At 41.4% G+C, this 23,667-nt stretch overlaps 1 protein-coding gene across 1 annotated transcript in view; it reads right to left on the reverse strand.

The window, feature by feature from the left end:
* The window catches only part of LOC134316375 (protein diaphanous homolog 1), a 137,716-nt gene that overhangs the window by 61,692 nt on the left and 52,357 nt on the right, over nucleotides 1-23,667 (reverse strand). Inside the window, exons 11-14 of the mRNA XM_062996771.1 lie at nucleotides 22,751-22,869; nucleotides 19,620-19,736; nucleotides 9,288-9,403; nucleotides 389-453 (exon numbers count right to left, since the gene is read on the reverse strand). Coding sequence (XP_062852841.1) covers nucleotides 389-453; nucleotides 9,288-9,403; nucleotides 19,620-19,736; nucleotides 22,751-22,869 — 417 coding nt within the window. The remainder of the gene's footprint in view (nucleotides 1-388; nucleotides 454-9,287; nucleotides 9,404-19,619; nucleotides 19,737-22,750; nucleotides 22,870-23,667) is intronic.

A 23,667-nucleotide genomic window follows, 5' to 3' on the forward strand; every position in this document is an offset into this window, starting at 1 on the left:
TATGCCCCAATTTTTAGCACTGATGGGAAGATTGCAGTATACGAAGATGCTCACACACATGTACACACATACAGACAAAGGGATAATTGCAAAGTGTGTGAGGGGGTGTTTAGTTGGGAAGGGGGGGGCTGTCAGAGAGAGGAAGAGGAAATCTCCTGTCTGCGACCATCTTTTCTCACAAATTACACATCTGCCAGCTGCCTCTCTCTCAGTCTCTCTCTCTCTTACACACACACCCCAGAGAAAGAGAGAGAGAGACTGGGAGATGTCAGCGTGGTTAGAAGTTAGATGACATGACATAGATTCTGGACAGTTATTGTGTGACCTTGTGAATGTGAGATGTGTTTGGGCATGAGGTGCCACTAAGAAAAGGTGCGACTGTGTTTACCTTTTTCTCCAGCTCTGTGGCCTTGACCTCACTGATCTCCACTTTTGTCTTGTCCACCATGTTATCTAGAGAGGGAGAGAGAGAGAGGGAGAGAGATCACATTTATCTGGCTGTGAGGATAAAGTGCCCTTCACTGTGATGAGTTCGTGTCTCCTCTGATTCGTGCTCTGATTACTGAGCAACCTAATTAAAACCCATCCCCTTGTTCTCTTCAAACACACACACACACACACCTCCCTCTAACACAACGGAATCTTATTCCTCATCTAAAGCAAAGGAAAAAAAAAACACAAAAACTGAAGTAATCAAGACAGTCGTCTTCACTTCCTTGAACAAGTTTGACAGACCTTGACCTGAAGGATGTGGATTCAGAAGAAGCTAAAGGTGACGCCTGAAGTGAAGGACCAACAAGACCAGCTTGTGAAGGGAAATGATAAGAGTGCACAGGTGGCAGTAAAAGCCTAAGGCAAAGTGTGAGTAAGTCACTGATCTCTAACGCTCATACAAATGCCAATGGACATAGAGATGTAGAGCTGTGAACGGTAATCATCTTCGACTGCATATTTTCCCCCAGTGAATAGTTTTTAAACATTCAACAAAACTTTATAGTATATAAAATGCATTTCAATCAAATTTGAACACATTTTTCTTTGTTTGAGGGTGATACAGTGGCGAACCGTGACTCTTACTCTGCGTTCAGACCGGCAGCAATGTGACTAGACAATGCGACCGGCTGTCACTCATTTTTAATTAGAGCCATCAATTTCTGGAGTCAGGAGGTGGAGCCAAAGTCAGCAATGGGTGGGCGGAGTCAGCGGCATGAAAAAGTTGAGCAAAGTTTACCCTTACGCCAATTAGGAATGAAACCATGTGGCAATTACCAACAGGAATTGAGCACTGAGCAAAGCAGCACATGCATTATATCCACCACAATGAAACAGTACGCTCAGTTCCTACTAGGGATGTAACGATGCACCACAAGACAGTTAAAAATCGATTCACATGTGTAACGATTCAAATCAGTTTACATGTACAGTATAATGAATCAATATTCACTTAAAACAGCAGAGGGCACTGGCGCTATTCACCTCGCCTGGTTGACGTCACTACGGGGTTGCCAGGTTTGGAATTTTCCAGCCAAATGTATGTGTGTGAGGGTACTTGTGTGAGGAAATGGTATCGTGAACCCAGTATCTTGAATCGCATCACATCGTGGGTAGAGTGTATGGTTACATCCCTAGTTCCTACTACATTTACATTTCAGCATTTAGCAGATGCTTTTATCCAATGCGACTTACAATTATCATTAAATGCAATTTAATCAATTGAGGTTAGGAACTTGCTCAAGGGCCAAACAGCAGCAACTTGGCGTTGATGGGGCTTGAACCAGCAACCTTCGAATGACTAGTCAAATACATTACCAGCTACCACTGCCCTTCTACAAGAGAAGAAAGAGAAACACTGCTGTTGTGTCAAACTGCTCCAAAGAGACATAGAAGCTAAAGCAAAGAACAAATTCAGCTTTTTTCTCAGTGATACACTGTGCAGGGATTAAATGTATAGTCGAGTGATTTCCTACCAGTATTTGTATTTTTTGCAGGAGCATGTCTGATATGTGGTACAAACTGGGTGGGAAAGGATCAGATTTGTGATCAAATTGCTTTTTCTATATATTTTGTAGATACTACTCAGTAAAGTATGTTGTACTGCCATTGCATTTTCTTTCCTTTTGTCCTTGGCGTCACTTAAAACCATGGCAACCAAACACCCACGGTCGATGATGACGCGTTTCTGGTGTGAACACCGAGCAATAAGCAATTTGGGCGACTAATGGCGAAAAATCACTGTCGGTCTGAACGTAGAGTAAAACCTCTGCTCGAACACAAACCGCATGGCAGTGGTAGTGCAATGGCAGCATAGTGGTTAATGTACTAGACTAGTACTCACAAGGTTGCCGGTTCAAGTCCCAGCACCATCAAGTTTCCACTATTGGGCCCATAAGCAAGGCCCTCAACCTCAACATCTTCGATTGTATTCAGTCCTAGTTGTAAGTCGCTTTGGATAAAAGCATCTGCTAATGCCATAAATGTAAATGTTTTGGTGAATATTATTCAGCACTCTCATGCTGTACCTCTTACAGATCTGTAACTCCAGTCTCAATTTAAATTGTCATCTATTACTAATCAAACTGTGACTTTATTGTGGGTTATGGGTTAATTATTCTTTCTTAACATCCCTATTAAATAAAAATAAATAAATCCAAACAGTTGTCAGATTCTGACTCGGTGTCCCGTGAAGAAAACCTCATCCGAGGTAACACTATTAGACATGATGGAAAGATGCTGTAACGAGGATTTCACATGCACTATTAATTTATAAACATCACATTCATTCTTTTCAAATAAAGTAATAGCCAATTAAAACTGTTCCCCCTTAGAAAGACTATAAAGATACTTCACACAGAGGGCCAGGCTATAAAAAGCAGGAAAAAAGGACATGCAAATGAAGGTAATGTGCTCACTCTTTTATATAAAATAGGGCATGAACCTAATAAGACAAAAGAGCTGAACGCAGAACACAAGCATGTTTAGAGTTCAAAGGAAACCTTAATAACACAAGCAGGGTAGAAAAAAGGAGCTGCACATTTATAAGAGTTTAAAATATCCCTGCAGCATGCAACCATTGAAAGCAACACACACACAGACACACACTCACACCTCCTTGTATAAAGGAGAAGGAGACAATACAGACTATTTTTCTTCTTGCTCTGCTCTCAGCCTGTACTGCTGAAAATACACAGTACATTTAGCTAATGCATCAGGGAAAAATACTGGAGCACTATTTACATCCACACAAACTGAGGAACAACACATGTAGGACTAACAATCAAACCAACCCATAAACTCTTGTAACAGCCATATAAACAAGGACAAACTGCTACACTGACTACATCTTCATAAACAGTGAAAAAGGGTAAGACAGGCCCAATCTAAAAGTTAAAATCTCAAGTGCCCTTGGTGGTCCTGGGACAAGATACCACATTTATTTATTTCTCTCTCCAGGTGGTCTCATACTGCCTCTATAATATTCAGGTCGTAATATCATTTTGTACTTCTCAGCATTTACTATCCAATCAATTCTGACAACATCGTCAACACCACTGGCAGAAATGCAGCCCCTCCAACTTATTTTAGTGAAGTTCACAAGCGCTCATTCTTCCATCTTTACCCAACTCTTCTTTTCACATATTGTCGACAACTGGACCCAAATTTTAAAACTTGGATTTGTCACTTAATAATGCTCTTTTCCACTGATCTTCATTCCAATCTTTGTGAGCTTTAGCATATTTTAGTCTATTTTCATTCCGTAGAAGAGGTTTCTTGGCTGCTACCCCTCCGAGAAAACATTCCTGATCAAGTTTCTTGAGACTGTGGGTCAACCAGGCATCCCAATGAAAACTCATTAGATTTTGAAAGCTTTCTTTGTCTTGACCTCTCCTGATTCTTCAAATTCCTTTATAACAGCTTCAATACCACACTGTTAGTATCCAGTTTGTTTGCTGACTTCCCTTGCTGATGCAAAATTATGATTTTGTGTGTCCGATTCTGTGATCTTTGGCATTGCGAACAGAATGATGTGACTAGGTTGATCTTATACATACATTTATAAATATATACACGAGGGACTTTTATATTTTGGTTGGAAACAGTGAGGCTGGGAAGAGTAGTAATTGGTCATGTCTGAGGGACTGAAAGAGCTTATAGTTCAGATTTAGCGCCATCTGACTTTTTCGGCGCTCAAAGAAGCTTTAAGGGGAAAAAGATTTTTATGTGATGATCTGAAAGCAATATATATATATATATATATATATATATATATATATATATATATACACTATTGCAAAAAGTATGCATCTGCCTTCATATGCATATGAACTTGAGTGACTCCCATCCTTAATCCTTAAGGTTTAATATGATGTTGGCCCACGCTTTGCAGCTATAGCAGCTTCAACTCTTCTGGGAAGGCTTTCCACAAGGTTTAGGAGTGTTTATGGGAATTTTTGACCATTCTTCCAGAAGCGCATTTGTGAGGTCGCTTCCACTTCGTTATAATACCACTGACAGTTGACTGTGGAATATTTAGTAGCAAGGAAATTTCATGACTAGACTTGTTGCACAGGTGGTACCATGCTGGAATTCACTGAGCTCCTGAGAGCAACCCATTCTTTCACTAATGTTTGTAGAAGCAGTCTGCATGCCTAGGTGCTTGGTTATTATTATACGTACATGTATATATGTATATTATTATTACTATTATTATGAATGTATATATTCATATAGTATAGTATATATTCATACAGCATGTATATGTAATGCTCAAGCATGTCTTCCACAAAACTGGTGTCATTTATTAATATATACAGTGGGGCCAAAAAGTATTTAGTCAGCCACTGATTGTGCATGTTCTCCTACTTAGAAAGATGAGAGAGGTCTGTAATTTTCATCATAGGTTCACTTCAACTATGAGAGACAAAATGAGAAAAAAAAATCCAGGAAATCACATTGTAGGATTTTTTAAGAATTTATTTGTAAATTATGGTGGACAATAAGTATTTGGTCAATAACAAAAGTTCAACTTAATACTTCGTAACATAACCTTTGTTGGCAATGACAGAGGTGAAACGTTTCCTGTAAGTCTTCACCAGGTTTGCACACACTGTAGCTGGTATTTTGGCCCATTCCTCCATGCAGATCTCCTCTAGAGCAGTGATGTTTTGGGGCTGTCGCTGGGCAACACGGACTTTCAACTCCCTCCACAAATTTTCTATGGGGTTGAGGTCTGGAGACTGGCTAGGTCACTCCAGGACCTTGAAATGCTTTTTACGGAGCCACTCCTTCGTTGCCCGAGCGGTGTGTTTGGGATCATGGTCATGCTGGAAGACCCAGCCACGTTCCATCTTCAATGCTCTCACTGATGGAAGGAGGTTTTGGCTTAAAATCTCACGATACATGGCCCCGTTCATTCCTCCCTTAACACGGATCAGTCGTCCTGTCCCCTTTGCAGAAAAACAGCCCCAAAGCATGATGTTTCCACCCCCATGCTTCACAGTAGGTATGGTGTTCTACAGGGCAAGCCATAGCCTAGTGGTTAAGGCACAGGTCTAGTAATCCAAAGGTTGCTGGCTCAAGCCCCACCACTACTAGGTTGCTGCTGTTGGGCCCTTGAGCAAGGCCCTTAACCCTCAGTTGCTCAGACTGTATACTGTAACTGTAATGTAAGTCGCTTTGGATAAAAGCGTCTGTTAAATGCTGAAAATGTAATGTAAATGTGTTCTTGGGATGCAACTCCAAAAAGTTCCATTTTGGTTTCATCTGACCACATGATATTCTCCCAATCCTCTTCTGGATCATCCATATGCTCTCTGGCAAACTTCAGACGGGCCTGGACATGTACTGGCTTAAGCAGGGGGACACGCCTGGCACTGCAGGATTTGAGTCCCTCTCGGCGTAGTGTGTCACTGATGGTAGCCTTTGTTACTTTGGTCCCAGCTTTCTGCAGGTCATTCATCATGTCCCTCCATGTAGTTCTGGGATTTTTGCTCACCGTTCTCATGATCATTTTGACCCCACGGGATGAGATCTTGCGTGGGGCCCCAGATCGAGGGAGATTATCAATGGTCTTGTATGTCTTCCATTTTCTTACAATTGCTCCCACAGTTGATTTATTCACACCAACCTGCTTGCCTATTGTAGATTCACTCTTCCCAGCCTGGTGCAGGTCTACAATTTTCTTCCTGGTGTCCTACGACAGCTCTTTGGTCTTGGCCATGGTTGAGTTTGGAGTCTGACTGTTTGAGGCTGTGGACAGGTGTCTTTTATACAGATAACGAGGTCAAACAGGTGCCATTAATACAGGTAACAAGTGGAGGACGGAAGAGCTTCTTAAAGAAGAAGTTACAGGTCTGTGAGAGCCAGAAATCTTGCTTGTTTGTGGGTGACCAAATACTTATTTTCCACCATAATTTACAAATAAATTCTTTAAAAATCCTACAATGTGATTTCCTGGATTTTTTTTTTCTCATTTTGTCTCTCATAGTTGAAGTGTACCTATGATGAAAATTACAGACCTCTCTCATCTTTCTAAGTAGGAGAACTTGCACAATCAGTGGCTGACTAAATACTTTTTGGCCCCACTGTAACCAACATACGTGTATATGCTCTCTGTCAAGCCAATGCAATATGAAATGATACTAGCTTTGAAAACAGTTGTATCAGTCTTTAATAAGGAAACGAAACCCAACTGGCAGACCGAGATTAGCCGTGTGCCTCATATTGAGAAAATCAGACCTGAAATTGCAGGAAAGTTGAACCTTCTCTCACCTATCTGAATGGTACATGGTTTTGTAAAATCACTGAGACTTGCCCTCAGAACAAGATTGGATTGTATTTGTGAGAGTGTGGCGGATTCAGAATAGGATCCGGGAAGACTGAGGCTGCTGTTATCATGTGTTAGTTACAGTAAAAATGATACACCCCCCACCCCATGTCTTCCAACAGCATTTCTAAAGAAGGGGCACAGATAGCATGGGCCAAGATTCCTAAGAGGTCTAGGGGAACATGCCAAACTGTCCAGGGAGGTACAGGGGTTGGACAAAATAACTGAAACACCTGGTTTTAGACCACAATAATTTATTAGTATGGTGTAGGGCCTCCTTTTGCGGCCAATACAGCGTCAATTCGTCTTGGAAATGACATATACAAGTCCTGCACAGTGGTCAGAGGGATTTTAAGCCATTCTTCTTGCAGGATAGTGGCCAGGTCACTACGTGATGCTGGTGGAGGAAAACGTTTCCTGACTCGCTTCTCCAAAACACTCCAAAGTGGCTCAATAATATTTAGATCTGGTGACTGTGCAGGCCATGGGAGATGTTCAACTTCACTTTCATGTTCATCAAACCAATCTTTCACCAGTCTTGCTGTGTGTATTGGTGCATTGTCATCCTGATACACGGCACCGCCATTGGATGCACATGGTCCTCCAGAATGGTTCGGTAGTCTTTGGCAGTGACGCGCCCATCTAGCACAAGTATTGGGCCAAGGGAATGCCATGATATGGCAGCCCAAACCATCACTGATCCACCCCCATGCTTCACTCTGGGCATGCAACAGTCTGGGTGGTACGCTTCTTTGGGGCTTCTCCACACCGTAACTCTCCTGGATGTGGGGAAAACAGTAAAGGTGGACTCATCAGAGAACAATACATGTTTCACATTGTCCACAGCCCAAGATTTGCGCTCCTTGCACCATTGAAACCGATGTTTGGCATTGGCACGAGTGACCAAAGGTTTGGCTATAGCAGCCCGGCCGTGTATATTGACCCTGTGGAGCTCCCGACGGACAGTTCTGGTGGAAACAGGAGAGTTGAGGTGCACATTTAATTCTGCCGTGATTTGGGCAGCCGTGGTTTTATGTTTTTTGGATACAATCCGGGTTAGCACCCGAACATCCCTTTCAGACAGCTTCCTCTTGCGTCCACAGTTAATCCTGTTGGATGTGGTTTGTCCTTCTTGGTGGTATGCTGACATTACCCTGGATACCGTGGCTCTTGATACATCACAAAGACTTGCTGTCTTGGTCACAGATGCGCCAGCAAGACGTGCACCAACAATTTGTCCTCTTTTGAACTCTGGTATGTCACCCATAATGTTGTGTGCATTGCAATATTTTGAGCAAAACTGTGCTCTTACCCTGCTAATTGAACCTTCACACTCTGCTCTTACTGGTGCAATGTGCAATTAATGAAGATTGGCCACCAGACTGGTCCAATTTAGCCATGAAACCTCCCACACTAAAATGACAGGTGTTTCAGTTATTTTGTCCAACCCCTGTAGGTCTGTCAAGTTAATTCATTCATCTTCAGAAATTATTTTTATAATCAGCTTATGCAGAAATCAATCATAGGAAACACAGCTTCTTTACCACCTTTTAGGGTCAATTCACAAGAGGATGCTAGCACACCATTTGCATGATTTGGAGAGGTGGGAGGACTTTATTGTACTTGGGGAATATGCCAAAACTCCTCACAGACAGTAAACCAAAGTATGTAATGTAAAATTCACTTACTCTCTTAACCGCTTATCCAATTAGGGTCACAGGGGGGTGCTGGAGCCTATCCCAGCTTTTCAATGGGCACAAGGCACACAGTCACACCCTGGACGGGGCGCCATTCTATAGCAGGGCAGACACACACCCATTCACCGATAGGGCAATTTAGTGTCTCCAATTAACCTGACTGCATGTTTTTGGACTGTGGGAGGAAACCGGAGCTCCCAGAGGAAACCCACACAGACACAGGGAGAACATGTAAACTCTGCACAGAAAGGACCCGGACCGCCCCACCAGGGGATCGAACCCAGGACCTTCTTGCTGTGAGGCGACAGTGCTACCCACAGAGCCACCTGAGCTAAAATTCATGTTAGTATTTTTCATAATAGAAGCTCATGTGTTTGTTGCTTTGCTAGAAAGATAATTTTGTGATTTGATTGTGTGTAATGAAAATGTCAGTTTGATTCATTCATTCATTCATTCATTCATCTTCAGAAATCACTTTTTCCTGATCAGGGGCTTCAGGAATCCAGAGCTTTCAGAAGAACCACAAGAAGGAACTTCATCCTGGACAGGTCAATTGTTCATCACCGAGCCCACTTATGTATTTACTTATTCACAACTAGAAGCGATTTAGAGTTGCAAATGAACCTACCAGAATGTTTAAACGTACCACCCTCCCATATTCTCCCACTGCTAATCTTATGAGCTCCATTCTGCCACCCGGTGGATGAAGTCTTAACAGTCAGTGACTGGGGGAAAATTATCAGTGCAGGTGTAAATTTGAGCATTACCTATCAATCCTTCGATGTCCAGCTGCAGGTTTTTGCATTTGAAATCAGGATCACATCCGTTCCTGTGCAGCACAACCTGAGCTATACACTCGTCCATCAGCTTATAGTACTGTTGCCTGGGAGATGAACAGTATAAGAGAGACGGTAGGAGAGGAAGAGAGTAAGTAAGGGTAAGAAACGGGCAACAACATAATATATAAACTGTGTACACAACCTTGAGAGAATTTTATTGCAGCAACAAGAGGCTGGATGACCATTCTAAATTAGCAGGGGTCGTTATTAAGGCCGAGCAGTAATGAGTAAGACTAATCAATAGACAAACACAAAGCATTTGGTGCCGACCTTGAGCTAAAGAAAGAGGATTTAAGCACAAATATATCGAGCTGTGAGTTAGCACATACACTCTGAGTATACTGCAGTACCTATGTGATAAACAGTGTTTATTATGCATCATACTTACATCATGAGTGTTTAATTTATTTAGGAACGATACAGATTATTTGTGCCTTTTTAGACATTTAAACATGTTATTTTATTCATGGTTAGTAACATCTTAAACAGTGTGGGAATAGAACCTATGGAGAAAACCCTGAAAGCAAGATCGAAATAAACTATGGTCTGGGTGCCAATCCATCACAGGCCTTTTCACACTCACCTATTCAAGCACTCACTCACACGTAGGGGCAATTTCAAGGTGCCAATTCCCATCATCCCTAAATGGTATTTTAAACCGCTGGTTTATGTGCTTTACTTGGTGGCACAAACAAACAAAAAAGTAAAAAAAAATGAGGAAATAGGGCACATTCCTGATTAAAGTTATTCAACTTAGGCACCCTTGAGGGTTCACATAACATACCCGGGAGAGAGCAACCATAAAAATTAGGCAGCATTTTATACAGGGACAGTCAACTGGAGTATGAATATAATAATCTAGCTGACGTTCTTTGCTTCTACTGTCTGTATAAATTCTCACTGGATTTCAATTCGATTTTTCAATATAACATTAATTAATTAATGTAAAGAAGAAAGCAAATACACACAGCAAAATAGAAAAGGAAAAACAAACAGTAATTTACACATTAAATGTGTGTGATAACTGATGGCACATACAGTACTTGATTATACACACCGATTAGCCATAACATTAAAACCACCTGCTTGTTTCTACACTCACTGTCCATTTGATCAGCTCCACTTACCATATAGAAGCACTTTGTAGTTCTACAATTACTGACTGTAGCCCATCTGTTTCTCTACATGCTTTTTTAACCTGCTTTCACTCTGTTACTTAATGGTCAGGACCCCCACAGGTTTACCACAGAGCAGGTATTATTTAGGTGGTGGATCATTCTCAGCACTGCAGTGACACTGACATGGTGGTGGTGTGTTAGTGTGTGTTGTGCTGGTATGAGTGGATAAGACACAGCAACGCTGCTGGAGTTTTTAAATACCGTGTCCACTCACTGTCCACTCTATTAGACACTCCTACCTAGTTGGTCCACCTTGTAGATGTAAAGTCAGAGACGATCGCTTATCTATTGCTGCTGTTTGAGTTGGTCATCTTCTAGACCTTCATCAGTGTTCACAGGATGCTGCCCATGGGGCGCTGTTGCCTGGATATTTTTTTGGTTGGTGGACTATTCTCAGTCCAGCAGTGACAGTGAGGTGTTTAAAAACTCCAGCAGCACTGCTGTGTCTTATTCACTCCACCACCACCATGTCAGTGTCACTGCAGTGCTGGGAATGATCCACCACCCAAATAATACCTACTCTGTGGTAAACCTGTGGGGGTTCTGACCATTAAGTAACAGAGTGAAAGCAGGCTAAAAAAGCATGCAGAGAAACAGATGGACTACAGTCAGTAACTGTATAACTACAAAGTGCTTCTATATGGTAAGTGGAGCTGATAAAACGGACAGTTAATGTAGAAACAAGTAGGTGGTTTTAATGTTATGATTGATCGGTGTATATAACTGATGCCAATCATTGACTTGCATTAATATATCCATTAGATTTATTACTTATAAGGTTTAATATACAGTGTATCACAAAAGTGAGTACACCCCTCACATTTCTGCAAATATGTCATTATATCTTTTCATGGGACAACACTATAGACATGAAACTTGGATATAACTTAGAGTAGTCAGTGTACAGCTTGTATAGCAGTGTAGATTTACTGTCTTCTGAAAATAACTCAACACACAGCCATTAATGTCTAAATAGCTGGCAACATAAGTGAGTACACCCCACAGTGAACATGTCCAAATTGTGCCCAAATGTGTCGTTGTCCCTCCCTGGTGTCATGTGTCAAGGTCCCAGGTGTAAATGGGGAGCAGGGCTGTTAAATTTGGTGTTTTTGGTACAATTCTCTCATACTGGCCACTGGATATTCAACATGGCACCTCATGGCAAAGAACTCTCTGAGGATGTGAGAAATAGAATTGTTGCTCTCCACAAAGATGGCCTGGGCTATAAGAAGATTGCTAACACCCTGAAACTGAGCTACAGCATGGTGGCCAAGGTCATACAGCGGTTTTCCAGGACAGGTTCCACTCGGAACAGGCTTCGCCAGGGTCGACCAAAGAAGTTGAGTCCACGTGTTCGGCATCATATCCAGAGGTTGGCTTTAAAAAATAGACACATGAGTGCTGCCAGCATTGCTGCAGAGGTTGAAGACGTGGGAGGTCAGCCTCTCAGTGCTCAGACCATACGCCGCACACTGCATCAACTCAGTCTGCATGGTTGTCATCCCAGAAGGAAGCTGACGCACAAGAAAGCCCGCAAACAGTTTGCTGAAGACAAGCAGTCCAAGAACATGGATTACTGGAATGCCCTGTGGGTCTCGTCAGACCAAGATAAACTTGTTTGGCTCAGATGGTGTCCAGCATGTGTGGCAGCGCCCTGGTGAGAAGTACCAAGACAACTGTATCTTGCCTACAGTCAAGCATGGTGGTGGTAGCATCATGGTCTTGGGCTGCATGAGTGTTGCTGGCACTGGGGAGCTGCAGTTCATTGAGGGAAACATGAATTCCAACATGTACTGTGACATTCTGAAACAGAGCATGATCCCCTCCCTTCGCAAAATTGGGCCTCATGGCAGTTTTCCAACAGGATAACGACCCCAAACACAACCTCCAAGATGACAACTGCCTTGCTGAGGAAGCTGAAGGTGAAGGTGATGGACTAAACCCAATTGAGCACCTGTGGCGCATCCTCAAGTGGAAGGTGGAGGAGTTCAAGGTGTCTAACATCCACCAGCTCCGTGATGTCATCATGGAGGAGTGGAAGAGGATTCCAGTAGCAACCTGTGCAGCTCTGGTGAATTCCATGCCCAGGAGGGTTAAGGCAGTGCTGGATAATAATGGTGGTCACACAAAATATTGACACTTTGGGCACAATTTGGACATGTTCACTGTGGGGTGTACTCACTTATGTTGCCAGCCATTTAGACATTAATGGCTGTGTGTTGAGTTATTTTCAGAAGACAGTAAATCTACACTGCTATACAAGTTGTACACTGACTACTCTAAGTTATATCCAAGTTTTATTTCTATAGTGTTGTCCCATGAAAAGATATAATAAAATATTTGCAGAAATGTGAGGGGTGTACTCACTTTTGTGATACACTGTATCTATTAAATTACCTTATTAGTTGTGAGATCATAATGAATGTTCACTTGATTAAGGCTTGTTTTGTGTTTGTTACAACTTTAACTCTATTTATTAAGAATTTTAAAAGCAAATTACATCACTTTTCTACATAGTCAACTTCTGATGCATTTTTCCCAGCATCATACCAACTTTTTACTGCCATCACAAAAAAATGCTTTTGGTTGAACGTGTAGCCACTGATGCACCGCTGCTTTCACATCATCATCACATGAAAATCTTCTTCTCCTTAAAGCTTCGAGGTGGAAATCAGATGGTGCTAAATCCGGACTGTAAGCTCTCTCAGTCTCTCAGACACGACCAATTACTCCTCCCCATCCTCACAGTTTCCAACCAAAATATAAAAGTGCGGAAACTTTTTGAAGATCCCTCGTATTTAACCCACTCCTAAATTTACATTTTTGCCATTTATTAGACGCTTTTATCCAAAGTGACTTACAGTTATGACTGAACACGATTTTGAGCAATTGAGGATTAAGGGCTTTACTCAGGGGTCCAACAGTGGCAACTGGGCGGTGGGGGGGGTCTTGAACTGGCAATCTTCTGATTACTAATCCAGAACCTTAATCACTAAGCCATTACTAAATGCTGAACACAGACAAAATTGGGCTTATCTGCACCCTCTCTGGAAGGCTTATAGCAAGGATTATATCAGCACACCCCTTAAGTAAACATACAGTTCATGGTGTGAATATAAACCAAACAGGTGCCATTTATTGCAACAATAACTAATAACAATATCTACAGTCAGGCAAAAACTTTAGCTCGTAACACTCCACACAATGCTGCAGCGCCTATACATGTAATGTATTGCTTGAGTTCAGCTCTACCTTTATCTACTTGACTGATATTTGTGTGCGTGTGTGAGCGTGAGTGTGTGTCCCTATTTTTTCACCTCTGGAAGCAGTTATATTAGCGAGTGGGTCTATAGGTCTAAGTGTGCGTGTATGTGTGTCCTGATGGTCAGATATTTGATGGGCTTGCAGACACACTCCATTTGCGAGGAGTCTAGCATCGTGACCTGCTGTGAAAGTAACTCAATACTTTCATTTTCCACCAAGCTGTTTCTCCTTTATTTGGTCTCACTCTATTTCTACTTGGGTTTTTTTTTTTTTTTGCTACCCTCCCACCCCTCCCTCCCTCCCACAAATCCTAGGTTCTTCTGTGGAGCAAGAGAGACATCTAGTGACCATTATTTAAAGAGGATTTTTATACTGTGTAGGAAAACGACAGAAAGCTTATGTATAACTAACAGAAAAATGTCATTAATTTCCTCTCCGCTGATTTTCTCTGACATTATTCTATTATTGCTTTTACAGCTTATGTTTTGTCATTTTATCCACTGTTCCATTTCAGCCTGGCATTCCTTTTCTTTTATTTCAGCAATCAATGCTTATGACTGAATAATGCAACTGTGTATAATGCCACTGAGCAAACTAGATTAAAAATATGGGCAAACCTTCAAAGAGCACAAGATGCAGGAAGGTAAAATAAATAAAGCATATTATTAACACATTAATATTAATATTAATGTACACTAATCAGAATTTATAATCCGATCATCCTCAAATAATTAAAGTGCGCAAAAATGTAACCATGTTTAAAATCCCACACACACTTGTATGTTCTAAGAAAAGAAATACTTCAAAATATAGTGGGATCATGTTAATCATTTCTGTAAAAATAACTGCTGATACATTTAAACACAACATATCTCACACCCTAAACTCCTAACATAACACAAATTGCTATGAAATATGTGGTCTGGTTTTTAAACCAGGTTAATCACTGACTGTGTATATTTTACTAAATCTCTTTAGCCCTTTCCTCACTCGTACATATGCAGAACAATACTACAAAATTAATTGTCAAACAATGTTACAATGCTTATGTAATCTTAAGTGTGTCATTAAGTTAACAACACTGAGATCATTCATTTTAATCTCCAGGAGCCACTTTGTCCTGATCAGAGTTGTCGGGCAGGAATACAGGCCTGACACAACGTCTATCAATTAAACAATTTAAATCCTCACTACCTAATCACTGATTAATTCAGACCTCCGGGCAATTTAGAGTCACCAGTCTACCTACTAACATGTCTTTGTGGAAGGGAGAAAACTGGAGTCCCCAGCAAAAACCCACAGACACAAACTAAAACAGGAGGCAAGACTAAGGAGAAACTAGGTCCTAGGTACTGTCCCATCCAATATGGCTTTAATTCTATAAAAATGTTAATAGCAAAGTGATTCTAAAAGCTATCTACTAAAAACTGATAAAGAAAGGCTGGAATTATATACACCGATCAGCCATAACATTAAAACTACCTCCTTGTTTCTACACTCACTGTCCATTTTATCAGCTCCACTTACCATATAGAATCACTTTGTAGTTTTACAATTACTGACTGTAGTCCATCTGTTTCTCTGCATGCTTTGTTACCCCCCCTTTCATGCTGTTCTTCAATGGTCAGGACCCCCACAGGACCACTACAGAGCAGGTATTATTTGGGTGGTGGATCATTCTCAGCACTGCAGTGACACTGACATGGTGGTGTGTGTTGTCACTGTCACTGCTGGACTGAGAATAGTCCACCAACCATAAATATCCAGGCAACAGCGCCCCGTGGGGCAGCGTCCTGTGACCACTGATGAAGGTCTAGAAGATGACCAACTCAAACAGCAGCAACAGATAAGCAATTGCCTCTGACTTTACATCTACAAGGTGAACCAACTAGGTAGGAGTGTTCAACAGAGTGGACAGAGAGTGGACACGGTATTTAAAAACTCCAGCAGCGCTGCTGTGTGTGATCCACTCATACCAGCACAACACACACTAACACACCACCACCATGTCAGTGTCATCTGACAATGACAATCCACCACCTAAATAATACCTGCTCTGTGGTGGTCCTGTGGGGGTCCTGACCATTGAAGAACAGGGTGAAAGAGGGCTAAAAAAAGGTATGTAGAGAAACAGATGGACTACAGTCAGTAATTGTAGAACTACAAAGAGCTTCTGTATGGTAAGTGGAGCTGATCAAATGGACAGTGAGTGTTGAAACAAAGAGGTGGTTTTAATGTTATGGCTGATCAGTATATGTTTATTTAAGCAATAAGCCACGAGAAGCCGTGTGTTACTGTGATTTTAGCACGGGGATGACGTTAAAACTTCTTTCCCCGTGCTAAAATCATAACAGTAATGCACGGTCTCGAGTGGCTTATTGCTTTTATAAAACGGCGGTCAACATAAAATACAATAAATACAACAATGTTTAATTCATAAATGTATTTATTGTGTATAAACTTAAAATAAAGCATTCTTCCGCGACGCCAGGTAGTTCGATTAACAGTGTTGCTAGGCAACATGAGGGCGAAAATAACATTAGCTTTTTCTTTTCAGTGGAGTATTAATATGGAATGATGTGAGGTGGTCCTAGGTGTGCGTTTATCGGGGATTTTACAACGGCTTCGAACGCGGCTCAGCCAATCAGATTTTAGGACCGGAACTGTCCATTTTATAAATATTTATTAGGATTTTAACATCATGTTTTACACTTTGGTTACATCCATGACAGGACAGGTAGTTACTTGTTACACAAAATTCATCAGTTCACAAGTTTAATGTCAAAACAGTCATGGACAATTTTGTATCTTCAATTCACCTCACTTGCATGTTTTTGGACTGTGGGAGGAAAGCAGAGCTCCAGGAAGAAACCCACTCAGACGAAGCAAATGCAAATTACACACAGACTTTCTTGCTGTGAGGCAACAGTGCTACCGACCAAGCCACCGCGCTGCCCAGGCTGGGATAAGGTCAGCTTGTTTAGGTGTACATTTGGCCATGCAGCACTGGTGTGCTTTCTTTTGGTGGCTCTTCAGGATTACAAGAGGTTAAAACTGTAATCAGCACCAATCTCCCTGTTAACTTCTGAAATAAAACAGCCTGTGTAATAAATGAGATCAGGTCACGGCACTACTGATAGTGTCATCAGATCGGTTGAATGGAAACTGTAGATCAGATTATTGTGAGATTCCCGTTCCTGCTGTCATATTATTCTGTGCACAAAAACACACCCGGAGATAAAAGCAGGCGGAAGCAGCAGTCAGACGACAAATGTGTGCACATCCATACAGGCGAGAAGTGTGGAGAATTGTCTATGCGGTTTAACCCTATTGTGAATCCTTTCGCTTCATTCGTCAGCTTTCAGACAGACGCACGCTCGCGCGCACATGCACTCAGCCCCCTGTAAAGTCAGAGACACTTCAATTTCCTGCCTGTCAGATTGCATCGAGATGACGAGAAACGAGCAACAGGTCTGACGTTCTGAAACCATTTACCATCCTGCTTGCTCTTACTTGGACACAAAATCTTCCACTTCACTTCTACACTGAAACCATCTCATTCTCTTTGTGTCTGTTCGTATTGAAGCACATCTCCAAAGAAAAGGCGAGATGCTAGTGTGTGTGTGTGTGTGTGTGTGTTGTGTGAGATTCAAAACAGCAACAGATGAGCTTAACAAAGCAGAATTCTGTTTTAACCTGTCATTCATGCAGGGAGTAAAAGCTCCTCTAATGAGCCAACCACATTACAAGTGCTTACAGTACTTCTTTGTACATATATCTGTATATGCTCTTACTCAATGTATGAAACATCATCTGTCTGTCTCTCTCTTTCTGTGTGTGTGTGTGTGTGTGTGTGTGTGTGTGTGTGTGTTATTGGATGAGTTACATTTACAGGTACACTTAGACGTGGTCGCTGCTGGCAACCGTAAATGCCTCTTACTGAGCATCAATCAAATACATTCTCTCTTTCATTTCCTTTTCTCCCTGCGCCTATTGATTTTACTTTGTAGCTCATGCTGCTCTCTCCTTCCTTGTATTTTTGCTCCGACATGCAAGAAGACTTACAATCATCAGCAGGATAATTGTTCACTTACCCTTTTGCTCACATTTAAAAAGGTGTGCTCTGTATAATGAAGCCCAACTAAGACTATACAAAAATGTTAATTTAGCGTGGAAAATTGAGACAGGTTGAGTTTTACTGGTCATTCCAGTCATGCTGCACAATGTTCAGTGGATAGTGAAGAATTTCTCTATAAATACCTCAACTAAAATCCCTAACAATCATGATCTGTGCCTTTAGCTAAAATACACTGCTCAAAAAATTAATAGAAAATTTTGATCACACATGATCTCCATTTACATTTACATTTTCTGCATTTAGCAGACGCTTTATTATCCAAAGCGACTTACAGTATATAGTCTAAGCAATTCAGTGTCAAGGGTCTTGCTCAAGAGCCCAACAGTGGCAACCTAGCAGTGGTAGGGTTTGAACCATCAACCTTCTGCTTACTAGTCCAGTACCTTAACCGCTAGGCTACAACTGCCATCTCTATGAATGACAGATTCAAGTTCAAGAACTATTCACTGATATAAATTGCATTGGATCCAATGATTATGTGAAGATATTACAGCACATGATATAGAATAGAGTAGAATGCCTCTATTTGTCATATATACACATACACATGTTCAGTACAACGACATTCTTTCTTCACATATCCCAGCTTGTTTTAAAGCTAGGGGTCAGAGCGCAGGGTCCACCATTGTACGGCGCCCCTGGAGCAGAGAGGGTTAAGGGTCTTGCTCAAGGACCCAACAGTGGCTGCATGGCAGAGCTGGGATTCAAACTCTCAACTTTTTAATTGACAGGGCTACCACTGTTATCAGCTACAAGTCCAAAAGCCAGGGTCTGTCACAGTATGGGGCTGTGTCAGTTCCCTTGGTAAAGATAATTTACACTTCTGTGATGGCAGCATTAATGCGGCGGAACTCTGCGGAAGAAGAGGGTACAGGTACTGGACTGGCCTGCCTGCAGTTCTGACCTGTCCCCAATCGAGAATGTGCGGAGGTTTTTGAAGCAGAAAATGTGACATTGACGACCCTGTACTGTTGCACATCTTAAGACGACACTGTTAAGGTTTCAGACACTTAATAAGTCCAAATTGTACCATTTACAGCATTTAGCACATGCTTTTATCCAAAGCACTTACAATTGTGGCCAAATAAGGTGCAGACGTTTAAGGATTAAGAGCCTCTGCTTAAGGGCCCAACAGTGGCAACTAAGCGGAGGTCGGGCTTAAACCAGCGACTTTCAGATTACTAGTCCAGTGCAGGAAAGGCTGCATGCCATAAGCAAATGTTACACTCACTGTTTGTGATCATTATTTCATTACTGTTTACAAACCATTTCTTTCATTTGCAAATTAAAGCACTGTTAAAACATTATGAAAAATCAAAACCACTTTACTTGAATAAAATGTGAATAAAAAGGTTAGGCTTTATGTCAGCCTAGCACTGCATAAAAAAGAATGTGGGTTATTAAAATGTATGGACATATATTCACAAAAAGCAAAAGGGAATTGAGACAGACTTGTAGGCTCAGTGCAACAGCAAAGAAGCAAACTTTTAATCTCCAAAGATCTGAGCTGATTCATATTTTTAACTGAACTGCTACTTTACACACCCCCTGACTCTTCACAGCTCTTTATAGATCTATACTTTCCTTCTTTAGGTTCCTGTCATCCTGACCCAATGCTGCTCCTAAATTCACTCATACAGCTTTCAAGGTTGTTGAGAAGAAGTGAGTTAGGAACTTTACCTAATCAAGTAGTCATTGCGCACCAGCAGCAGGTGTTGCATGATGGACAGGAAGTAGCTTTCTGCTTTAGAGCCCTTCACCGTGTTTAGCAGAACCTGGAATACCTCTGATGCATCGGTAAAGCACACTGTTAAGGTCAATAACACAAAAACAGCCCCAAATATACACACAGACAGTAACAGTGCTAAAACCTAATTCACGGTAGTGAAAAACACACCACTGGCTTTTTCCAGTGTAATATGCAGTGTAATGTGCCTCACGTTTACTGGTCAATTTGGACTATGAGGCGATCCTAGCAATCCTACAGCAATTCAGTTAGCAAGCGATTAGTCAAAATGTCCAAGATATCGAACTCTAAAGCAGCTAAAAACACTACTCAGGTACTGAGTTTGAGACGTAGCCTCGCACCATCGCTAAATGTTTTACGTTTACATTCAACCATTAAGGTAAGCTGTGCTGTATATTGTGGCTTCTATTTATTCTATAATTTAATTCATGAGTGTTATTTAACGATTGCCATAAAACATGCCATTTTTCTTTCAAAATCCATGAAATCTGTGATTTTTGAAAACAAGGTCCTTAAAATTAAGCTTATTTTAGTATGGCCCTAATGATCATATATACAGGGAAGATATACAGGGGTTGGACAATGAAACTGAAACACCTGTCATTTTAGTGTGGGAGGTTTCATGGCTAAATTGGACCAGTCTGGTGGCCAATCTTCATTAATTGCACATTGCACCAGTAAGAGCAGAGTGTGAAGGTTCGATTAGCAGGGTAAGAGCACAGTTTTGCTCAAAATATTGCAATGCACACAACATTATGGGTGACATACCAGAGTTCAAAAGAGGACAAATTGTTGGTGCACGTCTTGCTGGCGCATCTGTGACCAAGACAGCAAGTCTTTGTGATGTATCAAGAGCCACGGTATCCAGGGTAATGTCAGCATACCACCAAGAAGGACAAACCACATCCAACAGGATTAACTGTGGACGCAAGAGGAAGCTGTCTGAAAGGGATGTTCGGGTGCTAACCCGGATTGTATCCAAAAAACATAAAACCACGGCTGCCCAAATCACGGCAGAATTAAATGTGCACCTCAACTCTCCTGTTTCCACCAGAACTGTCCGTCGGGAGCTCCACAGGGTCAATATACACGGCCGGGCTGCTATAGCCAAACCTTTGGTCACTCGTGCCAATGCCAAACATCGGTTTCAATGGTGCAAGGAGCGCAAATCTTGGGCTGTGGACAATGTGAAACATGTATTGTTCTCTGATGAGTCCACCTTTACTGTTTTCCCCACATCCGGGAGAGTTACGGTGTGGAGAAGCCCCAAAGAAGCGTACCACCCAGACTGTTGCATGCCCAGAGTGAAGCATGGGGGTGGATCAGTGATGGTTTGGGCTGCCATATCATGGCATTCCCTTGGCCCAATACTTGTGCTAGATGGGCGCGTCACTGCCAAGGACTACCGAACCATTCTGGAGGACCATGTGCATCCAATGGCGGTGCCGTGTATCAGGATGACAATGCACCAATACACACAGCAAGACTGGTGAAAGATTGGTTTGATGAACATGAAAGTGAAGTTGAACATCTCCCATGGCCTGCACAGTCACCAGATCTAAATATTATTGAGCCACTTTGGGGTGTTTTGGAGAAGCGAGTCAGGAAACGTTTTCCTCCACCAGCATCACGTAGTGACCTGGCCACTATCCTGCAAGAAGAATGGCTTAAAATCCCTCTGACCACTGTGCAGGACTTGTATATGTCATTTCCAAGACTAATTGACGCTGTATTGGCCGCAAAAGGAGGCCCTACACCATACTAATAAATTATTGTGGTCTAAAACCAGGTGTTTGTTTCATTGTCCAACCCCTGTACCACATCTACAACAATACACTCAAATTACTGACTGTCTTCATTGACAGACAAAAAGCGGCTCAAGGAGCTCAATTTTTTTATTTTGTTTGTTTTTATAACGCCATGTTGTCATATTTATGATTCTCATTTATTTTAGACATTAATCCATGCACACTAACATACTAGGTAGTAATTCAGGTGATGCCCAAAACTGTGCACAACTTATTATTGATGATAGTTATGGAAGGCACCTAATCTGGACAGTTAAATCAGGAGAGTTAAAATTTTAAACCACATCATGTCATTGCACCACCTGGTGGCTGAGATTCTAAACAAAAACTGCTCATCCTCGTCAATTCTGCTTCAAAACAGAGGTGTATATCTAATTTGACTGTACATCACAGACAATTAGAGTGAGGACAAAAAACAATTTTAACCACTTTTGTTTTTAAATAAAGCTTTAGTGTATGTATCCATTTAATTTACACACAGTGTTTTAACTTTTTGGGCACACTCCTAATTATTCACTCTGGTGCTTTAACTATTTATATTACTAAGAGGTGTCTAAAATGAACTAAATATAGATTGTATGTATTTATTCTCTTTTCATGTTGAAGAACAGGTGTGGAATGCACACAGGTCTAAACTGAACCTCAATGATCACCTTTGGGATGAATTGGAACTTTAATTGCAAGTGATGCCCTCTAGTGAAAGGCCTCAATGCTTGATCTAAGGCATGCTCTTATGACTGGTCACAAATAAAATGTAGTGAAAAGGCTTTCCACAAGAATGGAGACTGTTATCATTACAAAGGAGGGGCAATTTCATATTAATGCTCAGGGTTTAAGCAGCTCATGATTAGGTATCTACATACTACTGGTCCTTTAGTGTAGTTTAATCTCTTTACTATTGCTGAGTTACATTACATTTTGTCCTTGCAAATCCACAACAATTCACACAGCATAATCCGAGTGTAAACACAAACAGTTAAGGTTAGACGTTGTGTTAGAAGCGGCGTCAGGCTCTGCAGCTGTTCTTCATCAGGTTTTGATAAATTACAGCTAAACATTTCAATAACACATTGTTTATAATGCTTTGATCAAAGTATCAGGATGCTTTATTGCTTTTCTAAAATTGGTAAGAGCCACCTGAGACACCTGCTGGTGGATTTAGAAACTTCAAGCCGATTTAGAGAATAAATTAAAAACGACCGAGCTTTCAGCTGGTGAGATATAAACCTAAACCTGGGTAACGAGAAAAAGGATATTCCATCTCAATGCGCACATAGTCCAGACGAGCACGCAGGTCTTCAGAGTCTTCCTCAGCCTGCTCATCAAAAACCTGCAGCTGCACACGGAGCTCCTCATTCTCAATGATCCGGACCTCCTGCTCCAGAGGGGAAAAAAAATTGCACACACACACACACACATACACACGTCAATGGTTGCTTTTAAGCACAATTTTACTCTTTAAACCAAAAGAAGATAATCTTATGTACACTCATACACTGGTTACACATTACTGGTTCAAAATGTTAAGCATAGGGAAGCAGTTTTAAAAGAAATTATTGTGTGGGTATTTTTTTATCCAGTACAACACAATGTGTTCGAAAGTTTCTTATTTACAGAGCTAGTTATAATGTCAAAGTCATGTTCGTTTGGAGAAGACACTCTACAAATTAGAACTGACGTACATCGAGACCAGTGACTGACAGTCATTTATAAGTTTCTTGTTTTTTGAACTATCATTTTCCCCCTTCTCATTCAACGTATTCACTTCCAAAGACCGATTGTAATCTGCTGCCATATGCTCAATGCAATGCCGCACGCACACACGCAGGCACCCAGACCTGGACCAGGCATCACATATCACAGCAGCAAAAGATTTTGTGAGAATTAAACCCAGGACCTTTTTGCTGTAATGCAACAGTGCTAACCACCGTGCCGCCCATCTAAAGTGTTACAATGTGGTCATAGAATCCAGAGCAAGCACGGAGGTTCAAAACATGTACATAAGCATTTCAAATAAATGGCATCATAGATCCAAAGTGGAACAATTCTATCATGCAAATTACTTTTATTAATTTTCAGGTTTTTACCATTGCTTTATCCTGGTCAGGGACTTGGTGGGTCTGGCTTCCCCAGAATCACTGCAATGCAGTTACACACCTTGAACAGAACGGCA

This window comes from Trichomycterus rosablanca, chromosome 1 (genome assembly GCF_030014385.1).
Source record: "Trichomycterus rosablanca isolate fTriRos1 chromosome 1, fTriRos1.hap1, whole genome shotgun sequence".
In the NCBI taxonomy this organism is placed as follows: Eukaryota; Metazoa; Chordata; class Actinopteri; order Siluriformes; family Trichomycteridae; genus Trichomycterus; species Trichomycterus rosablanca.